Source organism: Triturus cristatus, chromosome 10, assembly GCF_964204655.1.
Source record: "Triturus cristatus chromosome 10, aTriCri1.1, whole genome shotgun sequence".
In the NCBI taxonomy this organism is placed as follows: domain Eukaryota; kingdom Metazoa; phylum Chordata; class Amphibia; order Caudata; family Salamandridae; genus Triturus; species Triturus cristatus.
In genome coordinates this window covers 1,020,407,956-1,020,423,486 of record NC_140593.1, presented here as the reverse complement: position 1 = coordinate 1,020,423,486, position 15,531 = coordinate 1,020,407,956, and the positions used below count along the sequence as shown (strand labels likewise).

Below are 15,531 nucleotides of genomic sequence, written 5' to 3'. Positions count from 1 at the left end.
ATTTCTAATTCCGATACTTTATGATTTTTCACACTGCTCACCTCCACTTAAATGTTTTTGTCACTTGACCACAAGCCACACAGTAAAGAGACAACAACCGCAGTAAAAGCACCAGCATGGTTGGCTTTGGCAGTGCTTGTTTCTAGATGGCCTGCCTTTGTATGCAGGAGTCGGTAACTTAACAGGAGCCGCCCAAAGCGTCCTGTTCTTTGGAGATTGCGTACCTCACTCAAGTGATGATAAGGGCATGTGTCTGTATCTCTGGCTTCAGGCAGGGCGTGCCTATTTATACGCCCGCTATACTTTTTATTTTAATAAACCACGAATATTATCCGCTTAAAAAAAAAAAAAATAAATAACTTGAGCTTTTTGCTAAAGGGTAATATTTTTATCCCTGAACACGTCTTTTCAACAAAGTGCACAGTTCTGAAACAGTACCTCGACGATACAGTCGAGTGCGTTTTTTCATTTGTGTGTCATTTAGTTTGCGTAGAAACTATACAGTGCTGTGTAGTCCCTCTTTAGTTCGAAGGTGGATATGGGTACAGTTGTATGTTCTAGTTCTGGTATTTTTGTTTCATAATCTGTACTCGCATAACATTGACACTTTTTTCGTACTAACACGCATTCCAGTACTCTGTGCACATTGAGCACGCTGGGCATTTATTGCCGTCTACTTTGACTTGAGCTATATAAAAACGGAAATAGAAAATTTATTTTCTCTGCTATAAAATACTTTTGCTTACAAAAAATGACTTCATTGTACGTGAAATAAGTTTTTTTCTTGTGTTTAAACCACAAGAAAAATATGTTGGATGTATGATGAAAGCAGGTATAGTGAGCCCCACGTCAGTCGTACTTTGATGTCAGCTCAAAACAGCTGCATGTATAGGTCAACATTCCAAGCCGCAAGAAGGTTTAAAATCATGCATTTTTAAGCGCTGGCTACTGTTGGCCAGAAGGATAAACTAGACTGTGCTGTTAATTCCTCTTGAAAGAAAACAGACATCATATCTAGAGGCAAAATGTGGCTTTAATAGTTCCCCCTAGTATGACAAAAACGAAAACAACAATCGTCACCTTCCAGTGTTTGTTCCCAAGTCTTGATAGATTCCGCCATCAATTACAGTCTTATGGAGCCTACTCTGATTTCACAAAAATGGTTGCTGCACTAACCAATACACTCCTTGCCCGTGAATTTACCTAAACCTTTTATTGGAAGGATAAGATAGAATGTTGTTTTTATTTTTGCATTCAAATGGTGAATAAAATTACTGCTTGTAAACGAACACTATAACTGGTTGTTTTTTAGTGACACCCCTGTTTGGGGTAGCTGTCGCGCTTTATAAGCTCCAGTATTATTTTTTTCCTTCTCTGCCTGTGGTCCCTAAGCATAAGCCAACTTGTGATCAGTGCATTTTTAGTATCCCTTTGAAACGCTAGCCACATTCTTTTGGGCTGCATGATGTTGAAACAGTAGTAGTAGTGTTTATGCATAGTCATTTAAAACCATAGCGTACAATTTACATAAAAATATTTTTCAAAAGTTTTATACACCAGACATATTTGATCAAATTTTACACAAGGTGGAAGTAAGAACGACACTTTTAAAAAAGCATGTTCTAATCGTAAAATGTGGGCTGATTCCATATAAAAGAAAGATCTTTTTCTAACTCTACCGAATACCAGTAGGTATTTTGTATCCCTAAAGTGCATGTGTGCCATACTATATTTAAAGTGCAGTGATATTTGCAATGCTGTATAAAAATGAAACTTGGGATTGTAGTGAGTCAAAATATGGCGGGGTAAACTTCAAATATTTTATACGATTTTCCCATGCCAACGAATGCTCAGCTATACTTGATAATAAGGTTTTCCCAGCCATACTTTAACATTTTATATATCGACTGATGATCATTGGGTCTGGCGATGTTAGACATGCAATGACCGCTTGCCTGCAGTTACGAATTCTCCTCTTCTTAAAAAAAGTTTTCAGGAATGTTCTTCTTTCTTTTATCAGTCCTAGACATACACACAATGTGGACAATGTTCTCAACCCCTTTGTTACACAGTCTACATAGTGTTCTTGCAGATGTCTTATTCCATTTGTTTTCTTCACCTAGAGTTTTGCCAAAACAGTAGTGCATAAATTCGATTTTCAATTTTCTTGACCAGCCAGCTTCTAAATATGGTTTGGTTTTGAGAATTTTGTAATCTTTGATTACTGACTAGGCATGAGCTCTGCTAGCAAATTTCTCTTTGTTCTTTATAGCAGATGCTTGCTTTGTTATCTTCTTAATTCATTTTTTAAAAGCAGTTCCCAGTAGAGAATTTGCCCATATTGCTTGAATACCTAATTCATTTATTGCTGTATTTAGATAAATATGGGCTGGAGCTTTTTCATTCCTTTGCAACTCCTGCGACAAAGCTTTGCATAAGTGATTTTCAGAGGCAGTTCTTATTCTCTTCCAAGTTTTTACTAATGTCCTCATCCTTGCTATTATTTGATTTGTAAGCCTGGATTCCAGTCTTATCTGAGCTGGGGAAGATTTATGGGGTAAGTGGAAGACAGATCTGAATACTTTGGAAGGGATCAGATTTAAGAGCGCTGCATCCCTGCCATGGAGCACTTCAGTACCATATGTAACAGTTGGTAAGAGCCTAGCTGAAACCACTTCCAGTAGTGGTGCATAACTGGGACCTTGGAAGGATCTTTGTAGGATGTGGAATGCCTGGGTCAGGGACATAGCTTTTCTCTTCAAGACTGCTTTATGCTGTTTAAAAGTTGCCTGATGATCAAAAAGTATTCCCAAATATTTGTATGTTGTTATGTCAAGTCAAGTCAAAATATACTTTATGCGACAGCTAAGAGTCGTAAAAGCACAGTTCATTGAAAGGTATTAATGCATAAAACCTTAGAACACACTAAAAAATTATATTCTAAAAATACCTATGCAAAACGGATAAAAAAGCATCCCAATTAACAATTTCATCATACATGTATAGGTCTACAAATAGATCAGCAATATAAGGTACAAACAAGCAATAGATATATGACCAGAGTATATTAGAGCTATCTCATGAAGTGCACATTAAGTAACCGAACATACTGACTCTAACACCAGCAAACTTTTCCTGTATCTATAAGCCGCTATTAAAAAGCTTGCAACCCCCAGGCAAACTGTGGGAGAGGATAACGTTTGAAGATAGGTCAGAGCCGGCCTCACTAGGACAAACTGGCGGTCTTTAAACAGTGGTAAAATATGATGCCTGCGCTGAGAGTCGTAAAATGTGCAGAAAAACATGAAATGTAATGTGTCCTGGTCTGAAAAATTGTCGCAAGGGCAGGGTTTGAGTGAATCAGGTTTCGAATAGCCTAAGGGAAATGCCAAGTGCCAAGGGACCAGATTCAGACTAAATCTTGTCAGAACAAAGCGGTGATATGCTTTGTTAACATAAGTTAGGTAAGGCTGCATCTGTGGCCCCATGCTCAATATAACAAATCTTCTCACAGACGGTTTTGCTAATTCCACCTCCTCCCTAAACATCTGCCGCTTGTCCAAAAACTGCTTTTTAAATTCTCTAATAGCAGTCTTGCCCAGTGCCCCTGGGTTCAGGAACAGATCAGGGCGGCCAAGCCATCTAGTCTGCTCCTTTATGTAGTACAGCCAGGGAATGCGTAAGGCCCCATCCAAACTAGTGCAGTCGTCAATTATGAGCTGGTTTAGATTTGGTGTTGGACACGCCCAAATTCTAAGCCAGCGCAACAGTGGGGCAACCGCAATCTAGTCTGAAATGTATCCTGCTCCCAATTTTTCATGCAAGTTAAAAACAGGGGTTGCGATGGGGACCACAAGGAGTTTCCACATGTAATTATTCTCAACTACCTGGATCCCCTTCGCATCCCTGTAACCCCAAATGTCGCTCCCATACATAGCCATCGGGATGCATTTTGCGGTGTAGATCTTTAATAGTGCAGGAAGTGGTATAGACCCCAATCTTTTTGCAAAATTCAGGGTAGCCCCCGCGGCTCTGGCTAAGGTGTTCTTTTTAAGTAGAAGTTGCGGACTCCAAGAACCTTTATCATCAAAAACTACCCCTAAATAGGGAAACGTTGGCACCTTAGTCAATTCGGCCCCTTTACAATAAAATTTGGCCTTGGCCGCCTTTCCTGAAGGTATGGTCATACTGTGTGATTTCTTATAGTTCATAGTTACATCTAGTGACTCCATAAAACTTATAAAACAGTTTAAAATATGTTGTAAACCCAATGCAGTTCTAGCCAGCAGAACTGCATCATCTGCATACAGAAGGGCAGGAATCATTTTAGAGCCAGCTCTGGGAATATCTTCACAACAGGCTGTTAGGGTTTCACCCAATTTATTAATGTAAAGTGTGAACAGCACCTCCCCTTTTTACTTCCTAAGAATTTGTCAAACTACCATCTGTGTTTTACCTTACTGCTGCTGTGGTGTTTGCATGGGCAGTATGCAGAAAGGACACTAACTCCGCATCTATCCCTAGGTCACGTAACACTAACCACAGCTTAGACCTGTTGACATAGTCAAAAGCTGAGGTTAGGTCCATGAAAGCCAGCTGTAAGACTCCTCTCATGGCAATGGTGTACTTTCCAATAACTAGATGCAGGTTTAAGCACTGGTTCAGGGTCCCTTTCCCCTGCTTAAAACCATACTGCAGATCAGAGATGATATTGGCCTGATCGAGGTATCCTGTAAAAACGATACAGAATTATTTTGCCCAGTATTTATGCCACGGAATCTAAAAGTGGGATTGGTCTAAAGCAGGCAGTATCTTCCCCGGCTCCTTTTTTAAATATAGGGACGAAAACCGCCTTAGCCCATGATGAGGGAAGACCCTTAATACACGCTGCGTTAAAAACATGGGTTAAAATCTTGGCCCAAACATTTGGATCAGCTTTATAGAGGTCAGCGGGTACCCCATCTGGACCAGGCGCTTTTCCTGCTGAGGTTGAGACTATAGCTTTTTGAACCTCATCTATATTAAAATTGAGGGGATTACTAAGTGGGACGGGAACTGATTGTCCCACGGCAGATTCCAAATTTATATCGCTATAAATATTACTGAAATGCTGAACCCAGAGCTCAGCTGGTATTGTGCAATCGCTACTAAAATTAGATGTCTGAGAAATAAGGGCTGTTAACCACCAACCAAAATCTTGTACTGTCGGCCAAAACGCTGGCTTCACTAAGTGCTTCCCAGGCCTGTTCCCTTAAATGTTTCTTCCTTGCCTGGATTGCAAGGTGTAATCCTTTCCCAGTTCAGTCTCCTTGCTTGTTGTTTAGTGCTGATATTATCGTTGGCAATTTGATTTGTGGCCCTCCCCTCAAATGCGGCCAACAAGGAGGCGTCCAGTATTAAGGGATTATGATCACTAAGACAGTTCCACATGACATTTAAGGTGTTGGCAAATGGTGCTAGTGATACAGATATCATAATGAAGTCAATCACACTAGAACTACTACTGCCTAGATAGGTGGGGTCCAGGGCTAAAGCATCTGATTGCTGTAAACATAACGGATTGTGATCTGAAAGAAAACTTTCGAAATAAATTCCTGATGGTGTGTGCACAAAGTGATTAAACAGATCATACCCGTCATCCTTCTCCAGTGTGGGAGTACAATTGAGACTGCAGTGATGGATGTTAAAGTCCCCAAGAATTAGTGTGTCATGATAGGCTTGGCTTCCTTCCCCATAGCTTTCTAATAAAGCCTCCATAGCTGAGAGATGTTCTGTCTCATGTGATCTAGTGTGGGAGTTATAAAAATTGACCACTAACAGAGTGGGAAAATTCTTGCGTGACAGTACCACTGCTAACACATTGGGTGAGCGACACTCCATCAATTTTGCTTGGTAAGAGAGCTTAAGTGAAAACATTAAAAGCAGACCCCCTCTGGCTCTTCCCATGTTTGAGGGGACAGCATATTTACAAAACGTAGTAAAACCATCTAAGTCGAAACAATTTTCAGATTCCCATGTTTCCTGTAAAGCAATAATAATGTGATGTGTGCCAAGAAACTGTTCCCAAGCGATATTACCCTGTTTAGACCCAAGGCCTGCTATATTCCAGGACAATACTTTCACAGTAGAGTCTACAGCTCCAGTTGTTTTTTTCCCTAAGAGCCATTAATATTTTTCTTTATTTTTCTACTCACTTCCATGATCTTTGTTTTATTTAGATTAACTGTCAATCCATTTGTTGCAGAATATATAAAAAAAATAGCTCAATAAGTCACTGCAAGCCAATTTTTGTCTGGCTTAATAATATTACATGATCTGTATATAGAAGATTAGATCTGGGCATAGAGCCCAATTTTGGAGAATGGGAATTCACTTTATTCAGATCAGTCGGGAGGTCCGCTAAGAATAAATTGAATAGGTACAAAGCAAGGACACAGCCCTGTTTTAGGCCCTGCTGTGTCTCTATTTCTTTGACAGCCTAGTTTCATCTCCTATTCTTACCATCACTCAGGTATCCGTGTATAGCAGCTGTATTGCTTTTGAAAGAGGGGACGAAATACCCCAGAGTGATAACTTTTGCCAAAGGAGGTTTCGACTCACGGAGTCAAAAGCAGCCTTGTAGTCCACATAGCACAAAAATAGTGGCTGGTTCTTGTTTTTCAATGTATCCATTATTAGTGATACCACCAGTATGTTTGTTTCTGTACCTTGTGATTTTCAAAATCCTGTCTGGTTAGGAGGGACGACATTGTTATCATTTGACCATTCCAGCAATTCACTAAGAAGCAGATTGGCAAAATATTTGGCCTCAACATCGTGCAGGTTAGTCAGACGATAATTTTCCGTCTGTTGCCTATTTCCTTCCTTAAAGATTGGGTTAATTATCATCCCCTCCATGAGTCAGAAACAGTCTCTTGCTGTAGTGCCTAATTGAATGCCTGGAATAACTTTCTTGTCCAGAAATCTACATTTGATTTAAAAAGCGCTTGTGGCAGACTATTCGGCCCAGGGCCCTCATCATTTCTGTGTCTTTGTATTACTTTATTTATTTTATCCTCTGAAACTTGAAAAAGGACCGACAGTTGTGGGTAACATATTCTTTTCTCATTACATTGCTCTATAGATATTGCAGGGAGTTTAAAATGATCTGTCACAAATTTTTCCCAATTTTCTTCAGGTACATGTGAGCTTATTACTCGACGTGGTGGATGATTTAGCCCTAATTTTTAAACAAGCATTTGCAATGCAATAGGTCGCGCATTTGCGAGTATTTGAGCTACTGGCATTGTAAAATGACATACCTTTTATCTATGTGTTGGTTTTGAAAACAGATAAATAAAAGGCATTGTCATTTGTAATGCCAATAGCTTAAAATTTCGCAAATGCGAGATCTATTGCATTGCAAATGCTTTTTTACACAGAGCAATCTATACTTTGCCTTTAGTAGCATAACCTGGACTTTTTCCATAGACAATGCAGCAATCACCACTGAGACCACTTTGATGGCACATGATTGCATAATTACCCCTAATCTCTAGCACACATCACTTTCACATTCCTGTCTCTTCACAGCGTCCTCTGTTTTCACAAATAAAAATTCACATTGAAAGCTGGTGATGTTCTAGTTTCTCACAGCCCCGTCATCCTGTTAAAGAAAGAGTAGACACCACTTCCGACAGGGAAAGCGCTGGATGGACAGTGGCCCAAATATAGGCAAGGACGACTTTTCAGCCTTGTTTTGAGGGCTGTGATTCACCACTAGAGTCTAGTTCCCCCCTGGTGTTTGTTAAGCACGTCTCCTGCTGGCGAATGGGTAGGAAACCTGTTACGACCAATCTGGCTAGGAACTCTCCATTTAAGAGAGTTTAGGAGTAGAAAAGGCGGTGCATGTAGGAAACCTCGGTTTGGAATTGTTTTCTATGTTGGTATAATGGGGATAGAAGTTAAAATTTGATGTAATCTGAAATGTGGTGTGAAGAGCAGCAAAGCATCTGAATTGCAAAATGCCTTTGATTCAAAGTCCCAGATGGACTGTTCTGTTCCCAATTTGTATACATGTAAGTGACTGCCTTAAAGAATGTTGTCTGTTAATGTTGACTTTTTACTTGAATTGATATTTTTCTTCCTTTAGAGTCTGATTCACCATCAGAGCTGCCTGTGATAAAGGGTGCCCCACGTCTGCAAACACTGTCTACTGCAATTCCCAACCAGCTGCTGCTTGTATCTCTCTTGGAACACCTGTGTTATGTGCATGAACAAAACCCACATCGCTCCAGATGCCTATTTAAATGTCAGTAAGATCATTTCTTGTTTCCTTCTCTCGTTTAGTTCTTTGCTATGCAGTGTATCCTCTTTGGATGGGGAGGGGGAGAGAACAAACTTGCTATGCAGTGTATCCTCTTTGGATGGGGAGGGGGAGAGAACAAACTATTTGCGATCTAGCTTATGGGGCCACTGCACTGTCAACAGACATTTGTCAACTCCACGTGCCCTGGCCCACCCAGAGCCTTTGGAAACTTTGCACCAAAGCTCCAGGCACTCAGTTGATGGGGGTCAAAGGTCAAATCCTTTGCCCTGTGAGATCTAGGCCCTTTTGCACTATATTGGACTCATTTTACTTCTGGTGGCGAACCCTAGCTTCCTGAAGACTTTTTCACAGGACTCCTAGCTTCTAATGTGGCACACTTTGGGAGGCAGTTTCCACTGGCTCCCTGCACTAGACTTTCTCCTTTTTCATGTTCTCTGGTGCTTATCTTCTCCAATTTGAGTGTAGAGTCCAGTTCTTCCCCAACTGATCCATAGGGGGTGTAAGGGAACCAGCCTCCCTGGTCCTGGAGGGACCCACTGGCCCTTGGGCCAGCTATAAGCAGAGTCCTTGGTCCATGAGGGCATCAGGGAATTTGTCCTTCCAGTTGTTTGTGGTGCTGCCTGCTGCCACCTTCCAGTCCCAGTATCCAGGTCCAAAAAAACACACTCTGTTTCACTTGTGCAAAAGTTTGTAAGTAGGGGTGGAACGTTTTAGAAGCCATGCACCCCTGGCCAATCCTAGGGTGCAACATCACCTCTCCAACCCTATCCCAATCCTCCTGCACTGCATGCTGGGACAGTTCAAGATGGCTCCCCCCAGAAGTCACTGGTCACATCTTCTCTGGGAACCTCGGCTCCTTCTTTAGGTGGCATAATTGCCAGGGCCTTTCCCACCTAAAGTTAAAAAAGGAGCCCCTTCCTGTGTTGGCTCCAGAGCTCTGAACTCCCTCTTTTGTTCAGTGGTCCTGGAATGTCCCAACCCGGACATAAAAGTAACAAATGCAGATTGTCTTCCCTGCACCTTCCTCCTCAGGAGCTGAGTGAAGCACTGTTAATTGCTTCCTTTGTGTGGGGATGCCGCTGTTCCTTCTGCTAAAGAGCAATGCAATTAACTTGCCCTAGCAGGGTGACAAAAGGCCAGGCTAATATCTAGGCCTGCAGAGTCCCGTCTGTGCCAGGCTACCTGTGTGCAGTTACCAGGCTGCACGCTGGAGTAGTTCCGCACATGCAAGCCTCACATGTGATCACATAATCAGCAAAGTGCCCCTTACTGTGCCCTTTTCTTAAAAGGCAAACAGCTGTAGACACACACAATCCATTTACCATGTGATTACCGTTGGTGGGACAACAGTTGTGAGGCTCACCCACAGTAAAAACTCAAAAAGCAGTTGATCCAAAAGCCTAAAATGGTTTTTCATAACTGTCAGTTCCTTGGACCTTCCCCTCTTCCAGACTTGATACTGGTATAATAACTTACATCCTCACTTTAGGAGTGTCAAAACCCATAGCCGATATTATAGTTACCTTTTGGGTAGAAAAAGTAATGGTTTTCAAAAACCAGTATTGCAGGGTCAACGAGGTTGTGTACACACTATCAAGGGCCTTTATATACCTTTATTCAGTTTGTATCTACTCAACAAAATGTTAGCTTTACCTCTGAAATATTGACTGCTCAAGATTTATCAGATTTATTCAGATACCTAAGCATTCCTAATTCTAGAAGTTCTACCTTAGAAATGCTGTGAAACTGCTCAAAATTTTCTTTAACACTAACCTGCTACTAATAAATCTAGATGTTTGATGAAATGTTCAGAAAACCATTGTCCTTATGTGATAATCCATTTTCGTATGGTCTTTAGCTGTTACTGTAAAATATTCCTAGATCTTATGGCCAATCACATTTTCTCAGCTTCAATATTTTGTATACCGTTCAAGAAGTATCACTAGCAAAATGTGCATTGAGAAGTATCTCTACCAATTGTGTAATTATACCGTAAGTTTAACAGACTTTCCTTTTCCAGGAGGCACCAATCAATCTGACTTTTAACATAACTGGAAAAATCCAAAGGACCACATTTACAGGTCATGGTGGGAGCCCATGCATAGACCTTTTTCAGTCTGCCGACACCTGTCACAGAGGAAAAAACACAAGCATTATCTGGGCAGAAAAAGGGCACAAAAAACGTGGAAATCCTAGTGGAATTTACACTTAAAAATACACTGCCCGAGGCATGGCCAGCCAAGATGGCTGTGCGAACGTGATCCACAACGGCTCCGCTACCACATCTAAATAAATTGTTAATGGGCACTTACAACAAAGTCTGTCGATGAAAACCACTCCGACTCGCCCGGTGAGCACCGCTGTTACAAATGAAGTGTCTGAGGTGGTGATAGGGCATCCTGAGGGCCGTGGAAGGTAGAAGCCCTGGTGAAAGACGGGCCTGACGGACAGGACTCTCAGCGGCTGGCCCGGTGAGTCCCATTCGGCACAACGCCACAATCCTGCCGTGCGCGGTGACAGCTGGTACAGGCCGCCGACCGCCGAAACCCCAGAGCAATCTCTGATTCTCCTCAGCATGATGGTGAGTGGGGAGCGTACGGCATAGGCCACGCCAGAGCAACGCAGAGCCCACTGACCGAGCACATCTGAGCATGAAGCGTGAGGCCCCCTAGACTTGGAGGGGGGTGCCCACTCTTGACGAGGGTTGCGAAGGTGCGGGGCACTGCCGGGAGTCCTTAATAGCGCAGCGGGAAGGTGCCGCCGGAGCCCCGTGGCCAGCCTGACTTTAAGATGGCGCCCGCCCGAAACCCACCATAGATAGATGAGCCCATGGGTGCGGGTTCGGCGCTCTGTACGGGCAAAAGGGATAAACTCACTACTAGAGAGTCAGACCGGTGGATGACTGAACCTCTCATGACATACCATTTAGGAAGCTCTCCACTCTTGGCAGCTACAGAGGGGCGCATGTGATGAACACAGAACTACTGGGCAGACAAAATCCCATTAGAATCACAACTTGTGTTGAAAGTGGGGCCACTCAAGACACAGGTATACAACCTGGCGCATCCTGGTGCTGGTCAAAAGAGGCAGATAGACCTCCATACAGAGGGAGGTACACAAAGAAACCCTACTACATTCCTCAGGCCCACCAGTGCGGCTTCAACCATCGGGTCAGAAGAAAGGCTCACTCCCCGCCAAAACATTGTCCCTAACATCTCCTGAGTGCCGACCCGGCACACACGGGCGCGATAGAGACTCTCTTAATGCCACCCAAGAAAAAACAGAACAATATAGTCTCCACCTAATTGGCCTAATTCAGGAGGGGAGAACATCATGGCACTAACCAAAAAGACCTGTTCGTTTCTCTGCACGAGTTTAAACAAGAACTAAGATAGGAACTCTGGACAGGCATGTCCACCTCACTGGAAACACTGACGGATGATCTCAGTAGTACACTAATCACATTTGAGCAGTATGTGGATTCAGTGGGGTCTAGGGTGATGGAGATGGAGACCAAAACTTGAGATCTTCAGCAGTCAATGGACCAGATGGCAGCAATTACGCAGGATCTTGAAACACAATTACAAGCACTTCTCCTGAAAAAGAAGACCTAGCGAACTGTTCCAGGCGAGACAACATTAGAATTCGGAACCTGGAGGAAGGGACAGAGCGCCCCGACCCAGAAGCCTTTGTGACGGGTCTCTTTTCAAAAATCCTGGGAACAACCACTGTCAAACTCAAACTGGAGATAGTACACATGGTGGGGAAGCTCATCCAAGGTGACAAACGGCTCTCCAGAGACATCTTGGCAAAACTGCACTTGTTCAAAATGAAAGAGGCAATACTAGAAGCAGCCAGGAAATTGCGCACAGTGAAGTTTCAAGGCTTTGCCTGTGAACTGTACCAAGACATGGCGCCAGCGACCCTTGCACGTCACCAGCAATTCAGACACTTTACAGAAAAGCTTAGACAAGACAACATTAGATCCCGCTGGGCCTACCCATTTGGCTTGGGCTTCGAATTCCAGAACAAAGCTCACCACATCACTAAAATGAAAGAGACCCTCACCCTATTGGGGCCATTGATACAAGAAGATGACAACGGCGCTGACGGAATGGGGTAGCAGGGCGCTTTTCCCAAAGGAGCAGGGCGAGGAGTTCCTTTGCAGGTTCGGCACCCTCCCAGGTCACAGAGAAAGCGATGATTCCCTAGAGACCCATGAGCTTGTTCAACCTCTTTAGCCTCAACTACACATTTGGAACACTATCCCATCCGAATGCTAACAATGGGCATATATAGGTACTTTCAGCTTGGTCTTGGGAGCTAAACACTCGCTGTCTCCTACTTACGGCCCTGTTAGCCCACAATCTGAGTCGCCCCACGGACATTCACTAGGCACCCGACGACAGAGTTACAGATCATGACACACACTGACGTCACTGGTGCGTACTTTCTCAAACCGAAATCACATAGGAACTTTGGTAGCCACAATGGTCCAAATCACCTCCAATACTCTATGGATATCACATGCGTAGACTGAACTGGGGACACAATGTCCAAAAATTTTTGTATTATGGTTTGAAATTCTCCTTTTTTTTTTAGAGGCCTGGGTGACCATGTGGGCAGTGGGGGAACAACAACGACCATCAAGAACTGGAAACATTCTTTCGGGGGAGGCCTGTGGGAGTGGGTGGGGGCTAGAGGGGGTGGGAAAGGATGGGGGAGAGGGAGCTGAAGAAGGAGGGCACTCAAAGGCTTGTGAAGGTGACATCACTACTACTATGGTGATTGCTACTCTCTCATGGAACGTTAGAGGGATTAATTCCCCTTCCAAATGGCAGAGGATCTGGAAATACCTTTCTGATCAACACTATGATATTATGGTATTGCAAGAGACCCACCTCAAGAGATCAGAAGACTATAGACTAAAACACAAGGCATATCCTTTGACATACAAATCCTCTTCCTCCACAAAACATAATGTGTTTTTCCTCCTCTTTCACTCATCCTTGAAGTTCCAACCAGAGGACTATAAAACCGACAGGAAGGGGAGGATTGTATTAGTGAAGGGCTGAATCTTGGGGAAGCTATGTACAATTGCGTCAATTTATGCCCCCAATATTAACCAGGCAGTGTTCATAAACAACACGTTGACTCTGTTTGGTGGATTTGCAGTAGGAGACATAATTATGATGGGTGACTTCAACCTCACTTGGCATACGGGGACCGACGGCACGCCCTCACACAGATTCCCCACGGGTAGCGTCCCAAAAAGCCATAAGCTAGCGAGCCGAGAAATGGGTCTTCTCTATTCTGGGAGGGAAGTCCACCCAGAAGATAGAGAATACACCCTCGTCTCCCACATCCATCATACCTACTCTAGACTAGATCATGTGTTCTTAAGTCAGGCCCTAAGTACATATATCAGAGAAACTACAATATACCACGTCCTCATCTCTGACCATGCCCCAGTGTCTGTCATTCTGGAATGTAACAACCTCACGCCCCAATTTAGGCGTTGGTTCTTCCCGAATGCATTGACCCACGACAAAGCGCTTTGAGACACATTAAGAAAGACAATCAGAGAATACTTCCAATTAAACAACCCCCAAGACAACTGGGATGCATTCAAGGTGGTGGTAAGAAGTCGATGCTTGACCTTGAAGGCCACCCTCAACAAACATAGACCCACAGAACGGCTGAATACTAGAAGGGGAACTGAGAACCTTCGAACAAGTCCATCAAACTAACCCCACTCTAACACCCCAAAGAAAGGTCATGGCCATGAAAGGGAAAGGGAAATTAAACGTGATTTACACTAATAGGGCAGAACTGACGCTATTACGCCTCAAGCCTATATGCAAGGCAACAAGGTGGGATCACATCTAGTGCGACAATAAAGAATCAGATGAGAAAAGGACTACATTGGGGATATACAAGAGCTCTCATGGGCTCCGATGTGAGAGGACATAGGGAAAGCTTGTATTTTCAAGGAATTCTGCAGTACCCTATACTCAGCGGACCGACCCAATGCACAGACACAACTAGTTTATCTTAGTGCAGTGAATCCCCACAGGTCACTCCAGTCCAGAATGAACGACTGGGAGAATCTGCAACCAAAGAGGAAGTGCCCCAGGCAAAAGGGACCCTGAAATTACACAAATCCCCGGCCCAGACGGCCTGACAACACAATTCTACAAAACCTTTAGCGCAGAATGAATCCCCCACTTGACCAGCCTATTTAACCATATTGCGGACACCAAACAGGTGATCCACACCATGAGTGAAGCCCTTATCACAGTGATCCTCAAAAAGGGAAAGATCAAATCATTGCAGGTCCTACCGCCCCATAGCGCTACTCAATTTGTACGCAAAGATATATTCCAAAATACTGGCCACTGATTAGAGAACATGATGCCGGGTCTGATCCACCCAGATCAATCCGGCTTCATCAAGGGTAGACAAACTCATTATAATGTACAAAGAATAATCCACTTAATAGAGAAGACCACCAAAAAGCAGATTCCTGCAGTACTACTTGACCTAGACGCCGAGAAGGAAGGTGTTCGACCAAGTGGACTCCTCCTTTTTATTAAACACCCTCCAGAGATTCGCCATCTGTGAAACAATTATAGCTATGATTCAGGCTAACTTCGCTGGTCCCAGCGCCAGAATATTAATCAATGGGGTAAGTTTAGAACCCTTCTTGCTGGGTAGGGGCACAAGATTGGGGTGTTGTCTTTCTCCACTTCTCTTCGTGCTTAGTATTGAACCCTTAGCCGTAAAGATGAGACAAAAACCCGCCATTTAGTGGTATTGACTTTGGTCCTGATGATCATAAGATCTCACTGTTCGCTGATGACATACTACTGACGCTTACCGACCAGCAGCGTTCCCTGACAACACTTCAGGAGGAGCTGAGACGGTTTGATGGGGTGGCCGGCCTACGCATCAACTTACCCAAGTCCTTTCTCCTTAACGTAACCCTATCAGACGCAGAGATCGGAACCCTAGTGGCTACATCTCCATACCAGTGGGCAAAGAAAGAACCAACGTACCTAGGTATAAAATCGACCCCTGGGATCTCAGGGCTGTTTGCACCCAACTCCCCCCTTTCCTACACCGATTAAAGATTGATCTTAACCGATGGGTGCCTATGTACTTGTCCTAGTTCGGCAGAATACATGCTATTAAGATGGTAGTACTACCAAAATTCCTACATT

The 15,531-nt window shown here is 43.5% G+C and overlaps 1 protein-coding gene across 1 annotated transcript in view; it reads left to right on the top strand.

The window, feature by feature from the left end:
• The window catches only part of EIF2AK1 (eukaryotic translation initiation factor 2 alpha kinase 1), a 326,533-nt gene that overhangs the window by 78,856 nt on the left and 232,146 nt on the right, over nt 1–15,531 (top strand). Inside the window, exon 2 of the mRNA XM_085629019.1 lies at nt 8,132–8,290. Coding sequence (XP_085485145.1) covers nt 8,132–8,290 — 159 coding nt within the window. The remainder of the gene's footprint in view (nt 1–8,131; nt 8,291–15,531) is intronic.